This window comes from Chiloscyllium punctatum, chromosome 11 (assembly GCF_047496795.1).
Source record: "Chiloscyllium punctatum isolate Juve2018m chromosome 11, sChiPun1.3, whole genome shotgun sequence".
Taxonomy (NCBI): domain Eukaryota; kingdom Metazoa; phylum Chordata; class Chondrichthyes; order Orectolobiformes; family Hemiscylliidae; genus Chiloscyllium; species Chiloscyllium punctatum.
The window spans coordinates 106,103,131-106,121,530 of NC_092749.1; the positions used below are offsets into that span (position 1 = coordinate 106,103,131).

Consider the following 18,400-nt stretch of genomic DNA (forward strand, 5'->3'; position numbering starts at 1 on the left):
GCCGCACAGCAAGATCCCACAAACCAAATTGCGGCAAAGACCAGATGAGCTCATTTCTGATTCCCCCTCAACAATACAAGTCTCCCGCTTCCAGCACGTGAAGCAGAATATCAGAGTGACAGAGCATGGGGCTGGGGCGCACATGAAAGAGGGTGAGACGACAGAGAGACAGAGACAGTTAATGATAGAGAGATAGTTACAGATACAGTGGGATACCGGAGTCATACAGGTACAGAGAGAGGGAGAGAGGGATTCAGAGTGATACAGGAACAGAGGGGGGGGCGGCGGGGGGGGGGGCTTTACAGAGTGATACAGGAACAGTGAGAGAGAGAGAGAGAGAGAGAGAGAGAGAGAGAGAGAGAGAGAGAGAGAGAGAGAGAGAGAGAGAGAGAGAGAGAGGGGGATACTGAGTGATACAGGAATGGAGAGAGGGATACCAAGTGATACAGGGAGGGAGAGAGGGATACAGAGTGACACAGGGAGGGAGGGTGAGGGGGATACAAAGTGACACAGGGAGGGAGGGAGGGAGAGAGGGATACAGAGTGATAGAGGTACAGAGAGAGGGATACAGAGTGACACAGGGAGGGAGGGTGAGAGGGATACAGCGTGACACAGGGAGGGAGGGAGAGAGGGATACAGAGTGATACAGGAACGGAGAGAGGGATACTGAGTGATAGAGGGAGGGAGAGAGGGATACAGAGTGATAGAGGTACAGAGAGAGGGATACAGAGTGACACAGGGAGGGAGGGTGAGAGGGATACAGCGTGACGCAGGGAGGGAGGGAGAGAGGGATACAGAGTGACACAGGGAGGGTGGGAGAGGGGGATACAAAGTGACACAGGTACAGAGAGAGAGAGGGAGAAAGGGATTCAGAGTGATACAGGAACAGAGAAAGAAATAGAGAGGGATACAAAGTGATACAGGAACAGAGAGAGGGAGAGAGAGAGGGAGAGAAAGCGAGAGAGAGAGAGAGAGAATGTGATAAGGCAGCACCTGGTCTGCTCAGACAGTTACGAAATAGAGGTGATGGGGAAATGGGGGGCTGGGTCACACTGAGAACAGACACACAGGAAAGTCACAGTGATGATTCAAAAAGCAGCTTTCATTTGACCTCTCCCCTTCCCCCCAGTATTTCATCCAATACCTTTCATACTTCAAAAAAAATTTCAATTTATAACCTGCACCACCAATCAACCACACTCGATGAGTCTCAGCCACTCACACATTAAACACCCCATTTCAATTCGACATTTGTAGGTATGCACTGACTTACCAGGCCGAGAATGAGGCCTGCCATTAGCGTAGCAACTGCAAAGATAACATATGAACCCCACGCTGGGATGCCCAGTGTTTCAGTCAAGTAACTGTGTATTTGCTGAAAGACCAAAAGAGAGATATGACAGGTTGAGAAACTGATTGGAAATTTACACAGAAGATGCTTATTACTCTGACCACGAGCAGCTGTAAACAATATTGTAGCATAACATTTAATCAGAAACTGTCACTAACTTTCCACTCTCTAACACAAGCGTTTAACTTACACCAGTGCCCTTCGACAGAGTTCCATCAACTGAACCTTTTCAAATACAACAGAACTGTACTTTAAAACCAGCGCTGATTGGTTCAGGGAAACCAGGTTTTTTTTAGATTTGAGGAAAGGGGCAAGGGGTTAAAGGGAATGTGAGGAAAAATTTTCTCAGCTAGAGCGTATCTGGAACTTACCGCCTGTGAGGCTGGTACAGACAGAAGCCTTCTTAACATCGAGGACGTGTTTAGATGTGCACTTGCAATGCCAAAGTATACAAGGCTGTCGGTCAAATGCGGGAAGATGGGATTCGGAGAGATAGGTGGATGTTTTTGACTGGCACAGACTAAAATAGCTGAAGGGCTTTTCTCTGAGCTATAGAGCTCTAGTGACACTAAATATAGTGGAAACACTGTACAATTAAGCATTTCAGGATATTTATTTTCTAAAAGCAACTTTAAATATCAAGATAGCCATGGGAAATGCACAGGTGGGTCTAGGTGGGATGGTCTTTGGAGGGGTAGTGTGGACACAATGGACTGAATGGCCTGCTTCCACACTGCAGGGATTCAATGATTCTCCATCATTCTGTGATAAGACGGTGCGCATTTTGAAATGCTTATCTATTTAAGATTGTTTAAAATTAAATTTGCGATTAATATAAAAGAAATACAACATATCGTTCTAATGCCAACACAGTAAAATGTTAAAATTACACCAGGTTGGCCACACTCCATCTAGTGGCACAGGTTGGTCAGTGCAGGCATAACCACCAGCACTGACCACCTTCCACCAGCAGGTGGTGCCCAAAGCCTCAGAACAGGAGAGAGAGGGGCACTGGGAGGTTTTAAAAAGGGGGACGGATGGAGGACAGGATTGGGAACAGAGGGAGCAAGGGCAGCAGCAACCAGAGGAAAGTCGGGAAGCTTCCGGACAGAGAGGAGGAAATGGGGCAAAGATCTTGAAAGCAGGGCACAGGGCGGCACGTCTGAGGCAAATAACGTGGAACTGACGCCCTTGACACTAAACAAATATAGTGTCAGAGTTTTGTTCATAAAGCTGAAACATAGAACCACTTCTGGTCACACCATCCGAAATGTTAACTCTTGACTTCTCTCTATAGATGCTGCCAGACCTGCTGAGCTTTTCCAGCAACTTCTGCTTTTCTTTCTCATTTCCAGTTCTTTCGGGTTTTTAACATTGAGCCAGTCAACTTTAAATTGGCACTGACAGAAATCTGTTCAGATTGCCAACATCCTCTTTACAATCTGGTTATTTTCAAAGCGATCGGTACACCTTCTGGTATAATCTGGCATTGCATCCACTCCCTCCAACACCAGCAGCAGTGCGTACCACCTACAAGATGCATGGCAGAAATTCACCAAAGATCCTCAGACAGCTACTTCCAAACGCACAATGACTTCCATCTGGAAGGACCAGGGCAGCAGATACATGGGAGCACCCCCACCTTCAAGTCCCCCTCCAAGCCAATCACCATCCTGACTTGGAAATATACCGTCATTCCTTCACTATCGCTGGCTCAAAATCCTGGAATTTCCTCCATAAGGACATTGTGGATCAACCCACAGCAGGTGGACTGTAGCGGTTCAATAAGGCAGCTCACCCCCCCACCTTCTCAAGGGGCAACTGGGGACAGGCAATAAATGCTGGGCCCAGCCAGCGACACCCCCATCCCGCAAAACAAATACATTTTTGAAAATTACACAGTTCTTGGGACATCCTGTTGAACACCAGAATGTTTATACACAAGCTGCCTCACACCCATCAATATATCCTTCTATTCCTTAAACCCCCACCCCCCCAGACACCAGATTATAGTCCAACAGGTTGATTTGAAATCACAAGTGCTCAACAGGAGCTTCCCCTGACGAAGGAGCAGTGCTCCAAAAGCTTGTCATTTCAAATAAACCTGTCAGACTATACTCTGGTGTCGTGTGACCTCTGGCCTTGCCCACCCCGGCTCCTCTGCACCGTCATCTTCCTCGAGCCATTCCCGAGTTCCCTCCTGCACCGGACGGAGGCGTGCCACAACGATCCCCTAGGTGTTCGCCTGGCACTGACCCACTCCCGACACTCACTTCACCCAACCGGTGGCAAGAACAAAAAACCAAAATCCCTGGCCAGAGCAGTGGGCGCTGGTGCCCTGGATTTCCCAGTCTGCCAGCAACTGGCCACACGGGGGCACCAAAAACACCACAGAGTCACACAACTCGGAAATAGACCCTTCGGTCCAACCAGTCCATGCTGACCCTAAACCCAGCCAAACAACAAGGAGACCCAATGGCAGCCAGTCCACGGTCTGATTAACTGCTGTTAAATTTATCGTCAGGAAATTACAGCCCGTTGCTCAGTTGTGTTCAGCTTTTCTTGTGGCACATGGGTAGTACTCCTCTCTCTGAGCTGGGAGGCAAAGGTTCAAGCCACACCTGCTTCAAAGGGGTAATGTAAAGTCCCTGAACAAGTTGTTTAGAATATTGTTTATTGTCGCACTTTCAGCCAGTGACCAATTCCGAGATACGGACTCCACAGATCAAAAGGTGCAGGCTAGATGGACAGATCGGTCTCTCTCTCTGCTAGTGTTTGCAAAAGTGCACACTGTGGCCCCCTGCTGGTGCCTCCCGTTCCGACAGCCTCAAGGCCCCCTTTCTTCTCTTCTTTTAACAGTTGCCAAGGTCAAACTGTGATCGAGACACGACTCAATCTGATCGCTGTCCTAAAAAATAAATGCCCGTGGAAATTTCTGACTGCAGGTAAAACTTAGATTGTGGTCAAGAGTGGCAAGTGACAGATCACCAATCTGTCCCAGACTGCCCACGTTGAAGCGATGGTCGAGAAGGGACAACGCCCCTCCTTCCTCTGGACACTAAAGAAATTCAGCATGTCCGCAAGGACCCTCACCAACTTGTACAGATGCACTACAGAAAGCATCCTATCTTGGTACGGCAACTGCTCTGCCCAGGACTGTAAGAAACTACAGAGAGTTGTGAACACAGCCCAGTCCATCACACAAACTAACCTTCCATCCATTGACTCCATCTACAATACTCACTACCTCAGAAAGACAGCCAACATGATCAAAGACCCCTCCGACCCCGGGTATAATCTCTTTCAACCTCTTGCATCAGGCAGAAAATACAAAAGCTCAAACACATGTACCAACAGCTCCTTACCCGCTGTTACTAAACTTTTGACTGGACCTCTCAAAATTTCAAATTTAATGTTGATCTCACTCTCTGTGCGCCTTCTCTGCAGCTGTAAGACTGTGTTCCCCGCTCTGTTCAATTAGGAGAAAGTGAGGACTGCAGATGCTGGAGATCAGAGTCGAGAGTGTGGTGCTGGGAAAGCACAGCCAAGTCAGGCAGCATCCGAGGAGCAGGAGAATTGACATTTCAGGCATGAGCCCTTCATCAAGAACATTGGGATGGAGGGCTTTTGCCTGAAACGTCGACTCTCCTGCTCCTCGGATGCTGCCTAACTGCAGTGCTTTTCCAGCACCACACGCTCGACTCTGATCTATTAGATTTACGCACTGTGTATGGCATGACCGGCCTGTACCACATGCAAAACAAAAAACAACTTGACATTGTACCTGGGTACATGTGACAATAATAAATCGAATCAAACCAAAACACCCGTGATTGCACCACTAACCTCCCTTGCTCTGCCAGCTCTGGGATCACAGCAGTTTTCAAACCCCCAAATCAGACAACATTTGAGAAGCACATTATAAACCCTGTGCTAAAGGGCAGGGTAACTGAAAGTTACCGTTTTGTAGATCACAGAATCCCTACAGTGTGCAAACAGGCCATTTGGTCCCATACTGACCCTCCAAAGAGAAACCCACCCAGCCCCATTCCCCTACATTTACCCATGACTAATGTACCTAACCTACACATCCCTGAACACTACGGATAATTTAGCGTGGCCAATTCACCTAACCTGCACATCTTTGGACCGTGGGAGGAAACCGGAGCACCCGGAGGAAACCCACACAGACACAGGGAGAAACTCCACACAGACAATCACCAGAGTCTGGAATTGAACCCGGGTCCCTGGCGCTATGAGGCAGCAGTGCTAACCACTGAGCCACCGTGCCGCCCCCAACCCTCGCGGTATTGGAGCAGCGGGAGGACTTGAACCCAGGTCTCCGGGTTCAGAGGGAGCGGTGTTTCTGCTGAATCATAAAAGCTCCAACTGCAATCTCTTTACTGTGAATCGGTTTTAGCAGCTACATTGACACTAATCTCACAGAAAGCTCTAAAACTCTAACAGGACTCAACAGGATAAATGCAGCAAGGATGCTCCTGATGACAAGGGAGTCCAGATTCAGGAGCGGGGGGGGGGGGGGGGGGGGGGACACTGACTATGGATACAGGGGTAGGCCATTTCAGAATGTGTTCACCCGGAGAGCGGGGAGCCTGTGGAAATCTCTGTCACAGAAAGCAGTTGAGGCCAAAACATTGAACGCTTTCAAGAAGGACTTAGATACAGTTCTTAAAGTTAAAGGGATCAAAAAGGGTGTGGAGCGGGAACTGGGGTGCGAGTTGGATGATCAGCCATGATCGAAGGGCTGAACGGCCTCCTCCTGCTCCCATTTTGTGTTTCCGTTTGAAGAGACAAAAAGAAAATTCAGAAGTTTGAAGAAACCAGGCAGGGGGGAGAGGGAACCGAAAGAAGGACCCATTGCATCAAAGAAAAAGCTGCCTGTCGATTATTCCACCCACAAATTAAATTCAAAAAAAAAGATTTGCTGTTCGACTTGTGCATTTCAAAGGCACATTCACGCTCTTAAAAAATTTAGAATCCACGTTATTGACAGATCTTAAGAAAGCCAATTGAGAATGCCAACTGTGGAATTAACCAGGGTGTGCTTACTCAATATCATCCCTTCAGGCAATGCTCTAGAGGCATCCAAACTGCATTGATTTTCAGAACACATTCTCTTGATACCAAGCATTAAATCAAAGATGTGTTGAAGAGATGAAATAGCTCTCAGAGATGGGCCAGTTTCTCTGTCTCTCTCTGTAGTTTAGTTCCATCGCACACGTCTGTACCCGGGAGTGCAGAATCCAGTCTTTGGATACGAAAGATAAACTAGACCTCATTGTACGAACCAAATTTCTAATGTCACCATTTTCCGCAAAGATCGACCGTGACGCTAAGACACAAACATCCACGCCACATTGCGGGAGGTTTTTAAAGCAGTTTTTACAACAAAGACAGAGTCCATTCTCCCTCCATCAGTTACAAAACCAACAGGCCTCATCATCAGGGCCCAGTGGGGTGAATTCATCAACGTTTCGAGATTGTCAGGTTCTGTTTTATTCTTAATGATTCACTCAGAGTCATAAAGATGTACAGCATGGAAACAGACCCTTCGGTCCAACTCTTCCATGCCGGCCAGATATCCCAAATTAATCTAGTCCCATTTGCCAGCATTTGGCCCATATCCCTCCCAACCCTTTCTATTCATGTACCCATCCAGATGCCTTTTCAATGTCAGACATGATGTGCAGTAGCCAGTGTTGGACGAGGGTGGACAAAGTTAAAAATCACACAATAGCTGGTTATAGTCCAACAGGTTTATTTGGAAGCACTAGCTTTCAGAGCGCTGCATCTTTGTGAGGTAACCAGTGGGGCTAGGTCATAGCTCATGGAATTTATTGTACAAGATAAAACTAGCTACAGGATGAAGGAGCAGCTCTCCGAAAGCTAGTGCTTCCACATAAACCTGTTGGACTATAACCTGATGTTGAGTGATTTTTAACTTTTAAATGTTACAATTGTACCAGCCCCCACCATTTCCTCTGGCAGCTCATTCCATACACGCACCACCTTCTGTGTGAAAAAGTTGCCCCTTAGGTCCCCTTTATACCTTTCCCCCTCACCCTAAACCTATGCCCTCTAGTTCTGGACTCCCCCACCCCAGGGAAAAGACTTTGTCTACTTGTCCTATCCAGGCCCCTCATGATTTTATAAACCTCTATAAGGTCCTGAGCCTCCAACACTCCAAGCAAAACAGCTCCAGCCTATTGAGAGATTTCTGGTGTTCAAGCAAGGGATAATAAAGATTTGAACGAAAAGGATTTTAACATAAGGAAGATATCAGAATCCCAATGAGAGAGACTCTCTCCAGGCTGACCCGTTTCTTCGTCTGCTTGGATGCAGGAGTCATGAGAAAAATGGAGAAAGGCCATTCAGTCCATCTAGTCTGTGCTGCTATTCAATTAGATCATAGTTGGCTCTCTGTTGCCCTGTGTAGCCCCATTACCCACCACTAGCACAGAAAAGCTTATCAATCTCAGAACCATTAGGGTACCAATGGAGACGATTGAGCCCATCTTCCCTGCACATCCCAGATTGATCAACTGAGCCCTTCTTTCAACTTTCAACCATCAGCTTTTGCCCGATACGCCGATTCTCCTGCTCCTCGGATGCTGCCTGACGTGCTGTGCTTTTTCAGCACCACTCTAATCTTGACTGCCAGAGGAAGTTACAACATTGAAAAGGCATCTGGATGGGTACATGAATAGGAAGAGTTTGGAGGGATATGGGCCAAATACTGGCAAATGGGACTTGATTAATTCAGGTTATCTGGTCGGCATGGACAAGGTGGACCGAAGGGTCTGCTTCCGTGCTGTGTATCGCTATGACTCCCAAATACCTCTGCACTGCAGCTTTCTGCAGACTTTCTCCATTTAAATAACATTCAGCGAGATCTTTCCTGTTTTACAATAGAAAGAGCAGATAGTGTCACTGCAGACAGACAGCAGGATGCAAGGACGAGAAGAAAAAGACATCAGCCAGGGTTCCGTACAATCCTCCAGCAAGGTTTGGAAGGCTATGCTCGTTGAAGTTTGTGTACCACAGTGAAGACTTGCCTGGAGACAGGGCATACAGTTAACAGAATGAGAGAGTTGGAGGGTTAAAGTGAGAGGACAGTACGTCAACAGATGTTTCAAAAGGCTTCACAGGTGATCCCAATAGATTGGCACGGTGGCTCAGTGGTTAGCACTGCTGCCTCAGAGCACCAAGGACTCAGGTTCGATTCCAGCCTCGGGCGACTGTTTGTGTGGAGTTTGCACATTCTCCCCGTGTCTGTGTGGGTTTCCTCCAGGTGCTCCGCTTTCCTCCCACAGTCCAAACGTGTGCAGGTTATGGTGGATTGGCCATGGGAAATTGCCCCATAGTGTCCAAGGATGCACAGGCTAGGCCGATTAGCCATGGGAAATGCAGAATTACAGGGACAGGAAGGTGGGTCTGGGTGGGATACTCTTCAGAGGGCTGGTGTGGACCTGATGGGCTGAATGGCCTGCTCCCACACTGTAGGGATTCTATGATAATCGCACAGATTGGATGAGGAAGACACGGATAACATATTTCTACTGCAGGGTGAATCCAGGTCGAAAACAGAAGGCCAGCAGTTAAAAATCAGAGTTGGGCCTGAGACATAACCTACAAAATGGTGGAAATTCCTCTCTCTCGCTCCAGCAAAACAATGCTGTGACAATTGAACAGAGACCTTGCTGCTTTATATCGTCATGGGACATGGGCGCCGCTGGCTGTGTCAGTATTTATTGCCCGTCCCTAGTTGCCCCTGAGAAGGTGGGGCTGAGCTGCCCTTTCTTGAACCGCTGCAGTCCACGGGTAAGGGGGCAAAGGAGATTCACCAGGGAATGAAGCATCTCAGCTAAGCAGAGGCGCTGGATAAGCTCAAGTTGTTTTCTTTCAAGCAGAGAAGGGTGACTGGGGAACGGTGTAAGATTGTGTGGGACGTGGACAGGCTGAACAGTGGGCAGCTGTCCCTGTTAGTCGAATAACAGGCGAAATCACTTAAAGGTGAAAGGCAGGTGGTTTATTGGGAATTTAAGGAAAAGGATTTCCACTCAGAGGGCAGTGGGAGTCTAGAACGCACTACCTGGGGGGTGGTAGAGAAGAGAAACTTAATTTTTAAAACCTGCACAGATGAAATAGAACATTCAACACTATGGGCCAAGTGCTGGAAAGTGGGTTAAGAGTAGATAGGTCAGCACAGACTCAATGGACTGAAGGGCCTCTCCTATAGTGTATGTCTCAATGTGTTGTAGGTTGACCCACAATTTCACAAGGGAGGGAGTTCCACGATTCTGACCCAGCGACACTGAAGGAACGACCGATATATTTCCAAGTCAGGATGGGGAGTGGTCTGAGGGGGACCTACAGTGGGCAGTGTTCGCATATATTGTCCTTCTAGATGACAGTCATCATACATCCAGAAGGTGCTGGCTAAGGAGCCTTGGTGAATTTCTGCAGTGCATGATGGGGGAAAAGAGGGCAAGTAAACGTGGCCAATGAGCAGATCAACCTCGATCTGACAGAAGGACAGACCGTACACAAAGACCTCTTCTGGAATATTGTGTCCAGTTCTGGTCACCCTGTTACAGGAAAGATATTAGTTAGCGAGAGAAGGTTCAGAAGAGATCTACATGGATGTTGCCAGGAGTGAAGGGACTGAGCTAGAAGGAAAGGCTTTGACTTTTTTTCCACTGGGAGTTGAGGAGAGACCTCAGAAGTTTATACAATCATGAGGGGCATAGAGAAGGTGAATGGCAGGTGTCTTTTCTCCAGGGTGGGGACTCCAAGACCATGGGGTATATTTTTAAGGTGAGAGGAGGGACATTTACAAAAAAACGATACGAGGGGCAAGTTCTTTCCACAGTGAGTGGTTCGTGTGGGGAATGACCTTCCAGAGGAAGTGGTGGATGTGGGTACAGTTACAGCATTTAAAAGACATTTAGATAATTACATGTAGAGGAAAGGTTTGGAGGGATATGGGCCAGGAGCAGGCAGGTGGGATTATGGTCAGCATGGACTGGTTGGACCGAAGGGTCTGTTTCCGTGCTGTCTGACTCTACGACTGAATCTCTCCTGGATCCTAACAGCGAGGACAATATGTGCACCCTCATCCTACGTTTGTTTACGACTCCTAGGCTCCGGTATCATTCAGGGACCTCCCTTGCGAATTCAATTAAAAGAAAGACATTACAAAATACAAACTTGCTGATCTTATTAAGGTTCCCGAGGACTCTGCGCCTCAGAAAAGCCACTATTCACACATCGCCTCAGACCCAGTGAGATCAAACACAAACTCATTTGACAAAACCATCAGAATAAAACACGGGAAGGAATTCTGAAGGAAATATTTAAACCTGCGCATCAGAACAGCAAAGGAGCATTTGCACCGAATTTTAGTCAGCCCCAGGGTAACCAGTGGTAAATCAGTGCACTACTTATTTTTTTAAACTATGCTCACATCAAGGCAAATGCTGGAAATCTGAAACAAAACCAGAGAACGCTGGTGGAACTCAGCAGGTATGGCATCATCTGTGGGGGGAGAGAGACAGAGTTAACACTGAGTCCAGTTTGACTCTCAGAACTGAATACTTCCCTGTGAAGGTGGTGGATTGAACCTCTTTTGGGAGAAGAGTAACATTGGGCTCAAAACGCTAACTGTGTTTATCTCTCTGCACCGTCTGAGTTCCTCCAACATTTCGTTTGCAGTACACTCGTCCTTTACATTTTGCCCAAGAGTCAAAACATCAGCTCATTTCTGGTGCAAATTTAAGATTGGTGGAGACTGGCAGGTAGCTATGTGCAGCCCGAGCTATGACAGACAGGTATCGGTCTGCAAGAACATTCCACTCTCGCAACCACAATATCCCCCCGTAAGGAACAGACGACAAAACGTGATTGTTCTTCCATACCGTCGCTGGCACTCACCCTGATCCAGACAGAGAGTCGGAAAAGACCAGCCATCCCAGACATTCTGAAAGGAAGACGAGGAAAGAACAGAACAAGTAAATTAATTGGCAGGAATGAATCATCCCCGCTCCCCCGTCTGCTAACAAAACTCTTGCTTCAGGGCAGGGCGACAGTGTTGGAATGGGTCAGCTATGGGCCAAATGGCCTCTTCCTGTGGTATTTGATGCTAATCCATTAGAGGGCGAGGTGACGGGAGGACCCCCCCTCTAAAATGGAGAGGAAAAAATTGCCTTGATACAGTTACTGTCCTGGCACTGCCTCAGGATTTAAGTGTCTCCTACAAGCAACGAGGTTGGTTTGGAAGGTGTAGGTGACACTCCAATGTACCCAGTTTGCCAATGGGATCCAAGCCTCATCTCCAAGGCTGGCACCTGTTCTCCCTGAGAAGGTGATGGTGAGCTGCACCACTTTAATGTGCTATAGCCTACTGGAGGAACAGGATTAACATATAAACTTGAAAAAGGGGCAGCACAGTGTCTCAGTGTCTTGCACTGCTGCCTCACAGCGCCAGGGACCTGGGTTCGATTCCAGCCTCGGGCGACTGTCTGTGTGGAGTTTGCACATTCTCCCTGTGTCTGCGTGGGTTTCCTCCGGGTGCTCCGGTTTCCTCCCGCAATCCAAAGACGTGCAGGTAAGGGTGGACTGACTTGGGAAAGTGCCCACAGTGTTCAGGGATGTTTAAGTTAGGTGGACAATGCCAGGGTACAGGGATAGGGATAGGGATAGGAGTGAGAGTCTGGGAGCAGTGCGCTTCGGAGAGTTGGTGTGGACTTGTTGGGCCAAATGGCCTGTTTCCACATTGTCAGGATTCTATTCTATGAAACACAACTATCCAAAGGGATGTTCAAGGAATTGACGCTGTAATTAACTAATTAGCTGTTGCTCAGGGTGACAGGTACAGACGGACCTCCTCACTAACCCCTCTTCAGACAAGGAGCACAGGGTCTTGGGTCAACAATTCATCTCAACGTCAGCACCTCTGACGGTGCCGCATCCCCCACTGACGGTGCCGCACCCCTCCCGATAGCGCAGTACCTGCTTTTCGAGCTAAACAGACTGTCGATGTCTCAAGTCCAACCCCAGTCTGGACTGACCCCAGCCAGCAAAGCATCAGGGCTCACTCCCCGAGTGGCCTGACTTGTGTGGAGTGGAGGAAATGCAACCCATAACAAGCAGGGCTGAACATACGCTTCTCTGGAAATAATGCGACACATCTGACTCACTGGCGTTAGCACCAAGTGGGCTGCCAGTGTCAAGTATTTATTTCTGCGAGCAAGAAATGAAGTCATTACACAACAGAAGACGGAGCTTTCCACCCGCTAATCGACTCAACAGCCTCCCACTTCTTCTCCTGAATGAAACTCCGGAAATCCTCCAGCATCCTTGCTCCGTGATATTTCCGAAAGACACCTTCTTTGGCACTGACAAGAGGGAAACAATGACAAAGGGTGGGTTTGAAATCTGAAGCTCGGTCCATTGAAAAAAAAGAAACAGTCGAGCAATTTCCAGTCATGCAGAAAACCACAACTAAAGTGCGGGCAGGGAGCTCAAAGAGCAGCAGCTGGTTGTAGTACAAATGAGCAAAACAATAAATACTGGAGAGTTCGCATCATGAATGTTCACACTGCGTTCACCAATCCTGCCTTCCCTGTGGTCGGGAAAGCTGCTGATCCATGGACTCTGCCTCACCCCTGGCAACTTGGAGCAACCACCACAAGAGGATTCGGCCATTTTATCCCCAGGAACAGGGAGCGTTGGTATGTCAATAGAACTGGCTCACCCTCTACAGTCTATGACAACTGTCACAAATGTCTGCCTTGACAGGAGGGGAAAACACTGATGGCTTCAACCAGATCTGTTGCAAATCACTTCAGACCAATGGGTCTTTTATGTAATCTCAAGAGATTCTGGCTGGGCCCAGCATTTGATGCCCATCTTCTCCTTGCTCTTGAGAAGGTTTGGAATGAGCTGCCTTCTTGAACCAGTGGTGTCCACTGCTGTGGGTTGACCCACAATGCCCTCAGGGAGGGAATTCCAGGATTTTGACCCAGCGACATTGAAGGAGCGGCAATATATTTCCAATTCAGGATGGTGAGGGGCTTGGAGGGGAACTTGTAGGGGGTGGCGTTTGCAAGTACCTGCCACCCTTATCCTTCCAGGTGGAAGTGGTTGTGGATTTGGAAGGTGCTAAGTGGTCACTTATTCTCGCAGGTAAAACGGACACAGGCAGGGAAAGGGAGTAGGGAGAGGAGGCATTGATGTCAGAGGAGTGCCCAATAACAAGAACCTTGCTTCAGATATATTTAAAATCAAACAATACAGAAGATTTTTATAACACTCCTCTGGAGCAGGTGGGACTTGAACCTGGACATCCTGGCTCAGGAGGAGGGGACACTACCACTGTACCACAAGGGTCCCTATGAATTTTACTGCACTCTTACACAATAAGCACAAGGCCACCGAGCTGAAAGGACGAGTCGGTTTAAGAATACGGGGATCAAGGGAAACTATCGGAGTGCCTGGAAAAGCGGATAACAACGCAAATTCTACTTGAGTCAATGAACGTTCCAGCCCCACGTAGGGACGAGAAAGGCAATCACTGTACTCACTGGTAAATGGTTGGCAAAGTGGTGACAAAGAAGCGGCCGCTCAAACCTGATTTGAAGGAAAAAGAAAAATTAGACGGTCACTGTATTTCGGTTTCACCCCCTACCAACGATCGAGGTCAGAGAAGACAATACCGGGATTCCTTTATGGCTGCACTTTCCGTCCTGTGGAGTCATGAGGTGGGCGCTTATAGGTTCAAGTGATGTGACTGGTGCCTGAACACAAACACGGCAAGCGCGATGGCAAGGGGTTGGTCAATTCAGTGCCAGTTCTTGTCCACAGCACCTGCATGCTGCGTCTCCAATGCAAAGGTCCCTTACAGAGGTTTATAAAACCATGAGGGGCATGGATAGAATAAACAGACAAGGTCTTTTCCCTGGGGTGGGGGAGTCCAGACTAGAGGGCGTAGGTTTAGGGTGAGAGGGGAATAAAAGAGACCTAAGGGGCAACTTTTTCCACAGAGTGTGGTACGTGTATGGAATGAGCTGCCAGAGGAAGTGGTAAAGGCTGGTTTAATTGCAACATTTAAAAGGCATCTTTGATGAATAGGAAGGGCTTAGAGGGATATGGACCAAGTGCTGGCAAATGGGACTAGATTAATTTAGGATATCTGGTTGGCATGGACAAGTTGAACCGAAGGATCGGTTTCTGCGCTCTAAGTCTCTGTAACTCTTAAGTCAAGATACATTTACAAAAATAAACACAATGGCGTTGTAACTGAAGATACAGGAATACAATTACACGTGGCAGTGCTGCAGTTAGAGTCGAACCTCAAGGATGGTCATGTCACAGGTCTAATTCCCATGAAATCTACCCGCTCCAGAGTCAGAAAACATTCAGATCATTCAACCGATGATGTCCACAACACTAGGTGGCGCAACTGTACACAGACTCAGCAGGGACTCCAGCCACTAAATAAAAAACCAAAAGAAATGGGGAACGCTGGAAATCTGAAACTCTGCTTCCTCTCTCCACAGACCCTGCCGGACCTGCTGAGCTTTTCCAGCAACTTCTGTTTTTGTGTGTATCCCTGGGCACACTCGCATACACCACCGCAGTAGCTGCAACTCTGACTGAACCCTTGAAGTGACTGCTCTGAAGCGACTGGTGGCCGCTAATCCCAAACTGAGCCACTTTCTTCAAAGAATCAGACATCACATGTTTTGAGTGTCTTTTTGGCTGGGGGGGGGGGAGTAAGCATGTTGGCATCAACAACTGAACAGACCAATAGCCTACTCTACAGCCAGTGTCTCTAGTCAAAGCACTGTTGTTAACAGCATGGAATCAAACAGCACAGAAACAGACCCTTCGCTCCAACTCATCCATGCAGACCCAGATATCCCAACCTAATCTAGTTCCACTTGCTAGCACTTGGCCCATATCACTCTAAACCCTTCCTATTCATACACCCATCCTTTTAAGTGTTATAATGTGGAGATGCTGGTGTTGGACTGGGGTGGACAACGTGAAAAATCACGCAACTCCAGGATATAGTCCAACAGGTTTAATTGGAAGCACTAGCTTTCGGAGCACTGCTCCTTCATCAGGTGGTTGTGGAGCACACAATTGTGAGACACAGAATTGCACACCCTTTTGCTATAAATTCTGTGTCTTACAATTGTGTGCTCCACAACCATCTGATGAAGGAGCAGTGGCTCCAAGAGCTATGCTTCCAAGTAAACCTGTTGGATTATAACCTGGTGTTCTGCGATCTTTCACTTTTAAATGTTCTAATTGTACCAGCCTTCACCACTTCCTCTGGCAGCTCATTCCATACACGTACCACCCGCTGTGTGAAAAACGTCACCCATTAGGTCCCTTTTAAACCTTTCCCCTCTCACCCTAAACTGATACCATCTAGTTCTGGACTCCCCTAGTCTGGGGAAAAGACCTTGGCTATTTACCCTTTCCGTTTCATGCTTCCTCCTACAAATCAACATTTCATTTTCTGAACAGCGTCTGTATCCACAAGCATTAAAAGAAGGCTTCTCGAAAATGTAGAGTTCGATTCAAACCCAAGTTTAAAAGATGCTATTGTTTCTGCCACACGCTCTCTCTCTCTCTCTTCAAAAGGGCTGATTAGTCGGTTTAGGATCTTCACATCAAACCAATAGATGGCTTTCCCAACTTCTCGCAGAGCAGGAAACCACTGGATACTCCATCCCCCACAATGAGGATTGCCTAGCCTCTCATTAAGGAGCTCGGAGGTCAAAACATTAACATGAAACAAAGCAGATGAGCTCACTTCCTGGAATGAGAAGCCACGTTCCCAGGATGTGGGCATCACTGGCTGGCCCAGCTGTCATTCCCCCTGTCCCTGGTGAGCTGCTCCAGTCCACGTGGTTCAGGAGCACTCAGAACGCTGATCGAGAGGGAGTCTCAAGATCCAATCAGTGCAGGATGTGTCCCGATAGGTGTCTGACAAACGTCCAGTTTGTGTCACGCCCCCAGAGCCAGGCTTCCTGAAAACAGATGACTCCCACCAGCTACTGGATGTGATGGATCCTAACACTGGGAGAAACGTTATTAACATCTCATTTCTCCCTATGGGTTAAGACTGTCATGGGCAAGGTCAGCATTCATTGTCCAGCCCTAATTGCAGAGTGCCCTGTGAGGGTAACTTCCAGGGGGCAACTCAAGAGCCAACCCCATGGTTCTGGAGTCACGCGTAGGCCAGACCAGGTAAAGATGGCATGATTCCCTTCCCTATAAAGGTCATAAAGTGAAAAGGGCCTGGGCTTTCTACAACAACCATATCTGACCGTTGTCATGGTCACCATGAAGAAGGTCAAGCTTTTAGTTCCAGAGTCTGTTCGTTTTCACCTAAGTTTCAGTTTCTCCTTTCTCCAGAAGGAGAAAGAAACAAATAATTTGTGAGATACACCAGGAGACTAAACCTCACTCTTGTCAACTTGTTCAAACAAAGGAACAGGGTCGAACCTGCTCCACCACTTAAGGAGATAAATATCACCTATATTATGGGCAGCACACTGGCTCAGTGGTTAGCACTGCTGCCTCACAGTGCCAGGGACACGGGTTCGATTCCAGCCTCGGACTGTGTGGAGCTTTCACGTTCGCCCCAGCGTCTGTGTGGATTTCCTCCGGGAGCTCCAGTTTCCTCCCACAGTCCAGAGATGTGCAGGTTAGGGTGGATTGGCCATGCTAAATTGCCCACAGTGTCCAGGCTACGAAGATAAGCCATGGGAAGTGTAGGCTTACAGAGATGGGGTGGGTCTGGGTGAGACACTCTTCAGCGTATTGGCCAATGGGCTGAATGGGGGATTCGGCAGACTATTAAATATAGTCTTTAGGGGTAAAGGTTATGGGGAGAAAACAGGGAACACCTGGATGACCATGCAGCAGGAATGGCCTGCTCCTATCTCTATGTTTCTTTGTCCAACAGAACCATGGCTGATCAAACACTTCAATACCGTCTGCCCACATTATTTCCACAACTCCCTTGGTGTACTGCAGAATGGAGCTCCAGTATATTGGTTGGATGTTCTATTGGTCTTCCCCTCCAGGTCCAATTGTTTGCCCAATGTCATTACCACCACAGCACCATAATGCGCTTCCCACAAACCGCCACTGTATTTTAACAACAGGGAGTATAGCTCATGAAGGAAGTTCTCAGCTGTGAAGCTGCTGGAGGGCACAATGCAACACAACATAAATCCATGTTCTTTGCAGAACAGTTCCCTTGCACAAAGACCTTCTAATTGTTGAGCCCGATCTGAACACAGAAACATCACCTTCCCCAGTATTTCCAACACAGCCTTGCCTAATTAAGCCAATATCACAATCAAGAGCAATTTGATCCTCAGTTTATATTTTGTACCAATTTATTTGAGATAGATCATAGGACATATCCCAATAGTCTAAGTGACCTCAATACACTTTGAAAGATTTCTCTGGATCGTTACAGTCCGCTTACTTCATTATTTCACTAGCAAACAATTTTTTTTTTAACAAGTGTTTACAAATGCAGTCTGATTAATATATTTGACTAAACAGGAGTTCCAGATTTCAAAAACTGCATTTTCATAGCGTCTATTATGACCGCCTGCTTCAGAGCAATTTAAAATTCAAGCATCTGTGGAGGTGTGACCACAGTTGTAATGCAAGAAGTGCACACAACAAGCCCTAATGAGCGACCATGAGGTAAGAGTCACAGGGTTCGACAGCACGGGAACAGGCCCTTCGGTCCTACTTGCCCATGCCACCCTGTGCTAACCATGTGACAATGACCAGCTCAGTTGGTTGGACGGCTGGTTTGCGACGCAGAGTGGGTTCGATTCTCACACCAGACCCTGACCGAGTGTTGCAGACCGGCACATTCCAAGGACCAGGACTACGTGCTGCAAGACACACTGAAGCTTGGGACAGCAGCCACCAATACGCAGTGGGGAAAGACCACTGTCTGAGGTCTTCCTGCTGAAGTGAAAT

General features: G+C 47.8%; 1 protein-coding gene across 2 annotated transcripts in view; it reads right to left on the bottom strand.

Moving 5' to 3' along the window:
- tmx4 (thioredoxin-related transmembrane protein 4) overlaps positions 1 to 18,400 on the bottom strand; it is a 56,262-nt gene that overhangs the window by 13,517 nt on the left and 24,345 nt on the right. For both annotated transcript variants that reach the window (XM_072581464.1, XM_072581465.1), the window contains exons 3-6: positions 13,957 to 14,002; positions 12,640 to 12,768; positions 11,306 to 11,351; positions 1,274 to 1,375 (exon numbers count right to left, since the gene is read on the bottom strand). In XM_072581464.1, coding sequence (XP_072437565.1) covers positions 1,274 to 1,375; positions 11,306 to 11,351; positions 12,640 to 12,768; positions 13,957 to 14,002 — 323 coding nt within the window. The remainder of the gene's footprint in view (positions 1 to 1,273; positions 1,376 to 11,305; positions 11,352 to 12,639; positions 12,769 to 13,956; positions 14,003 to 18,400) is intronic.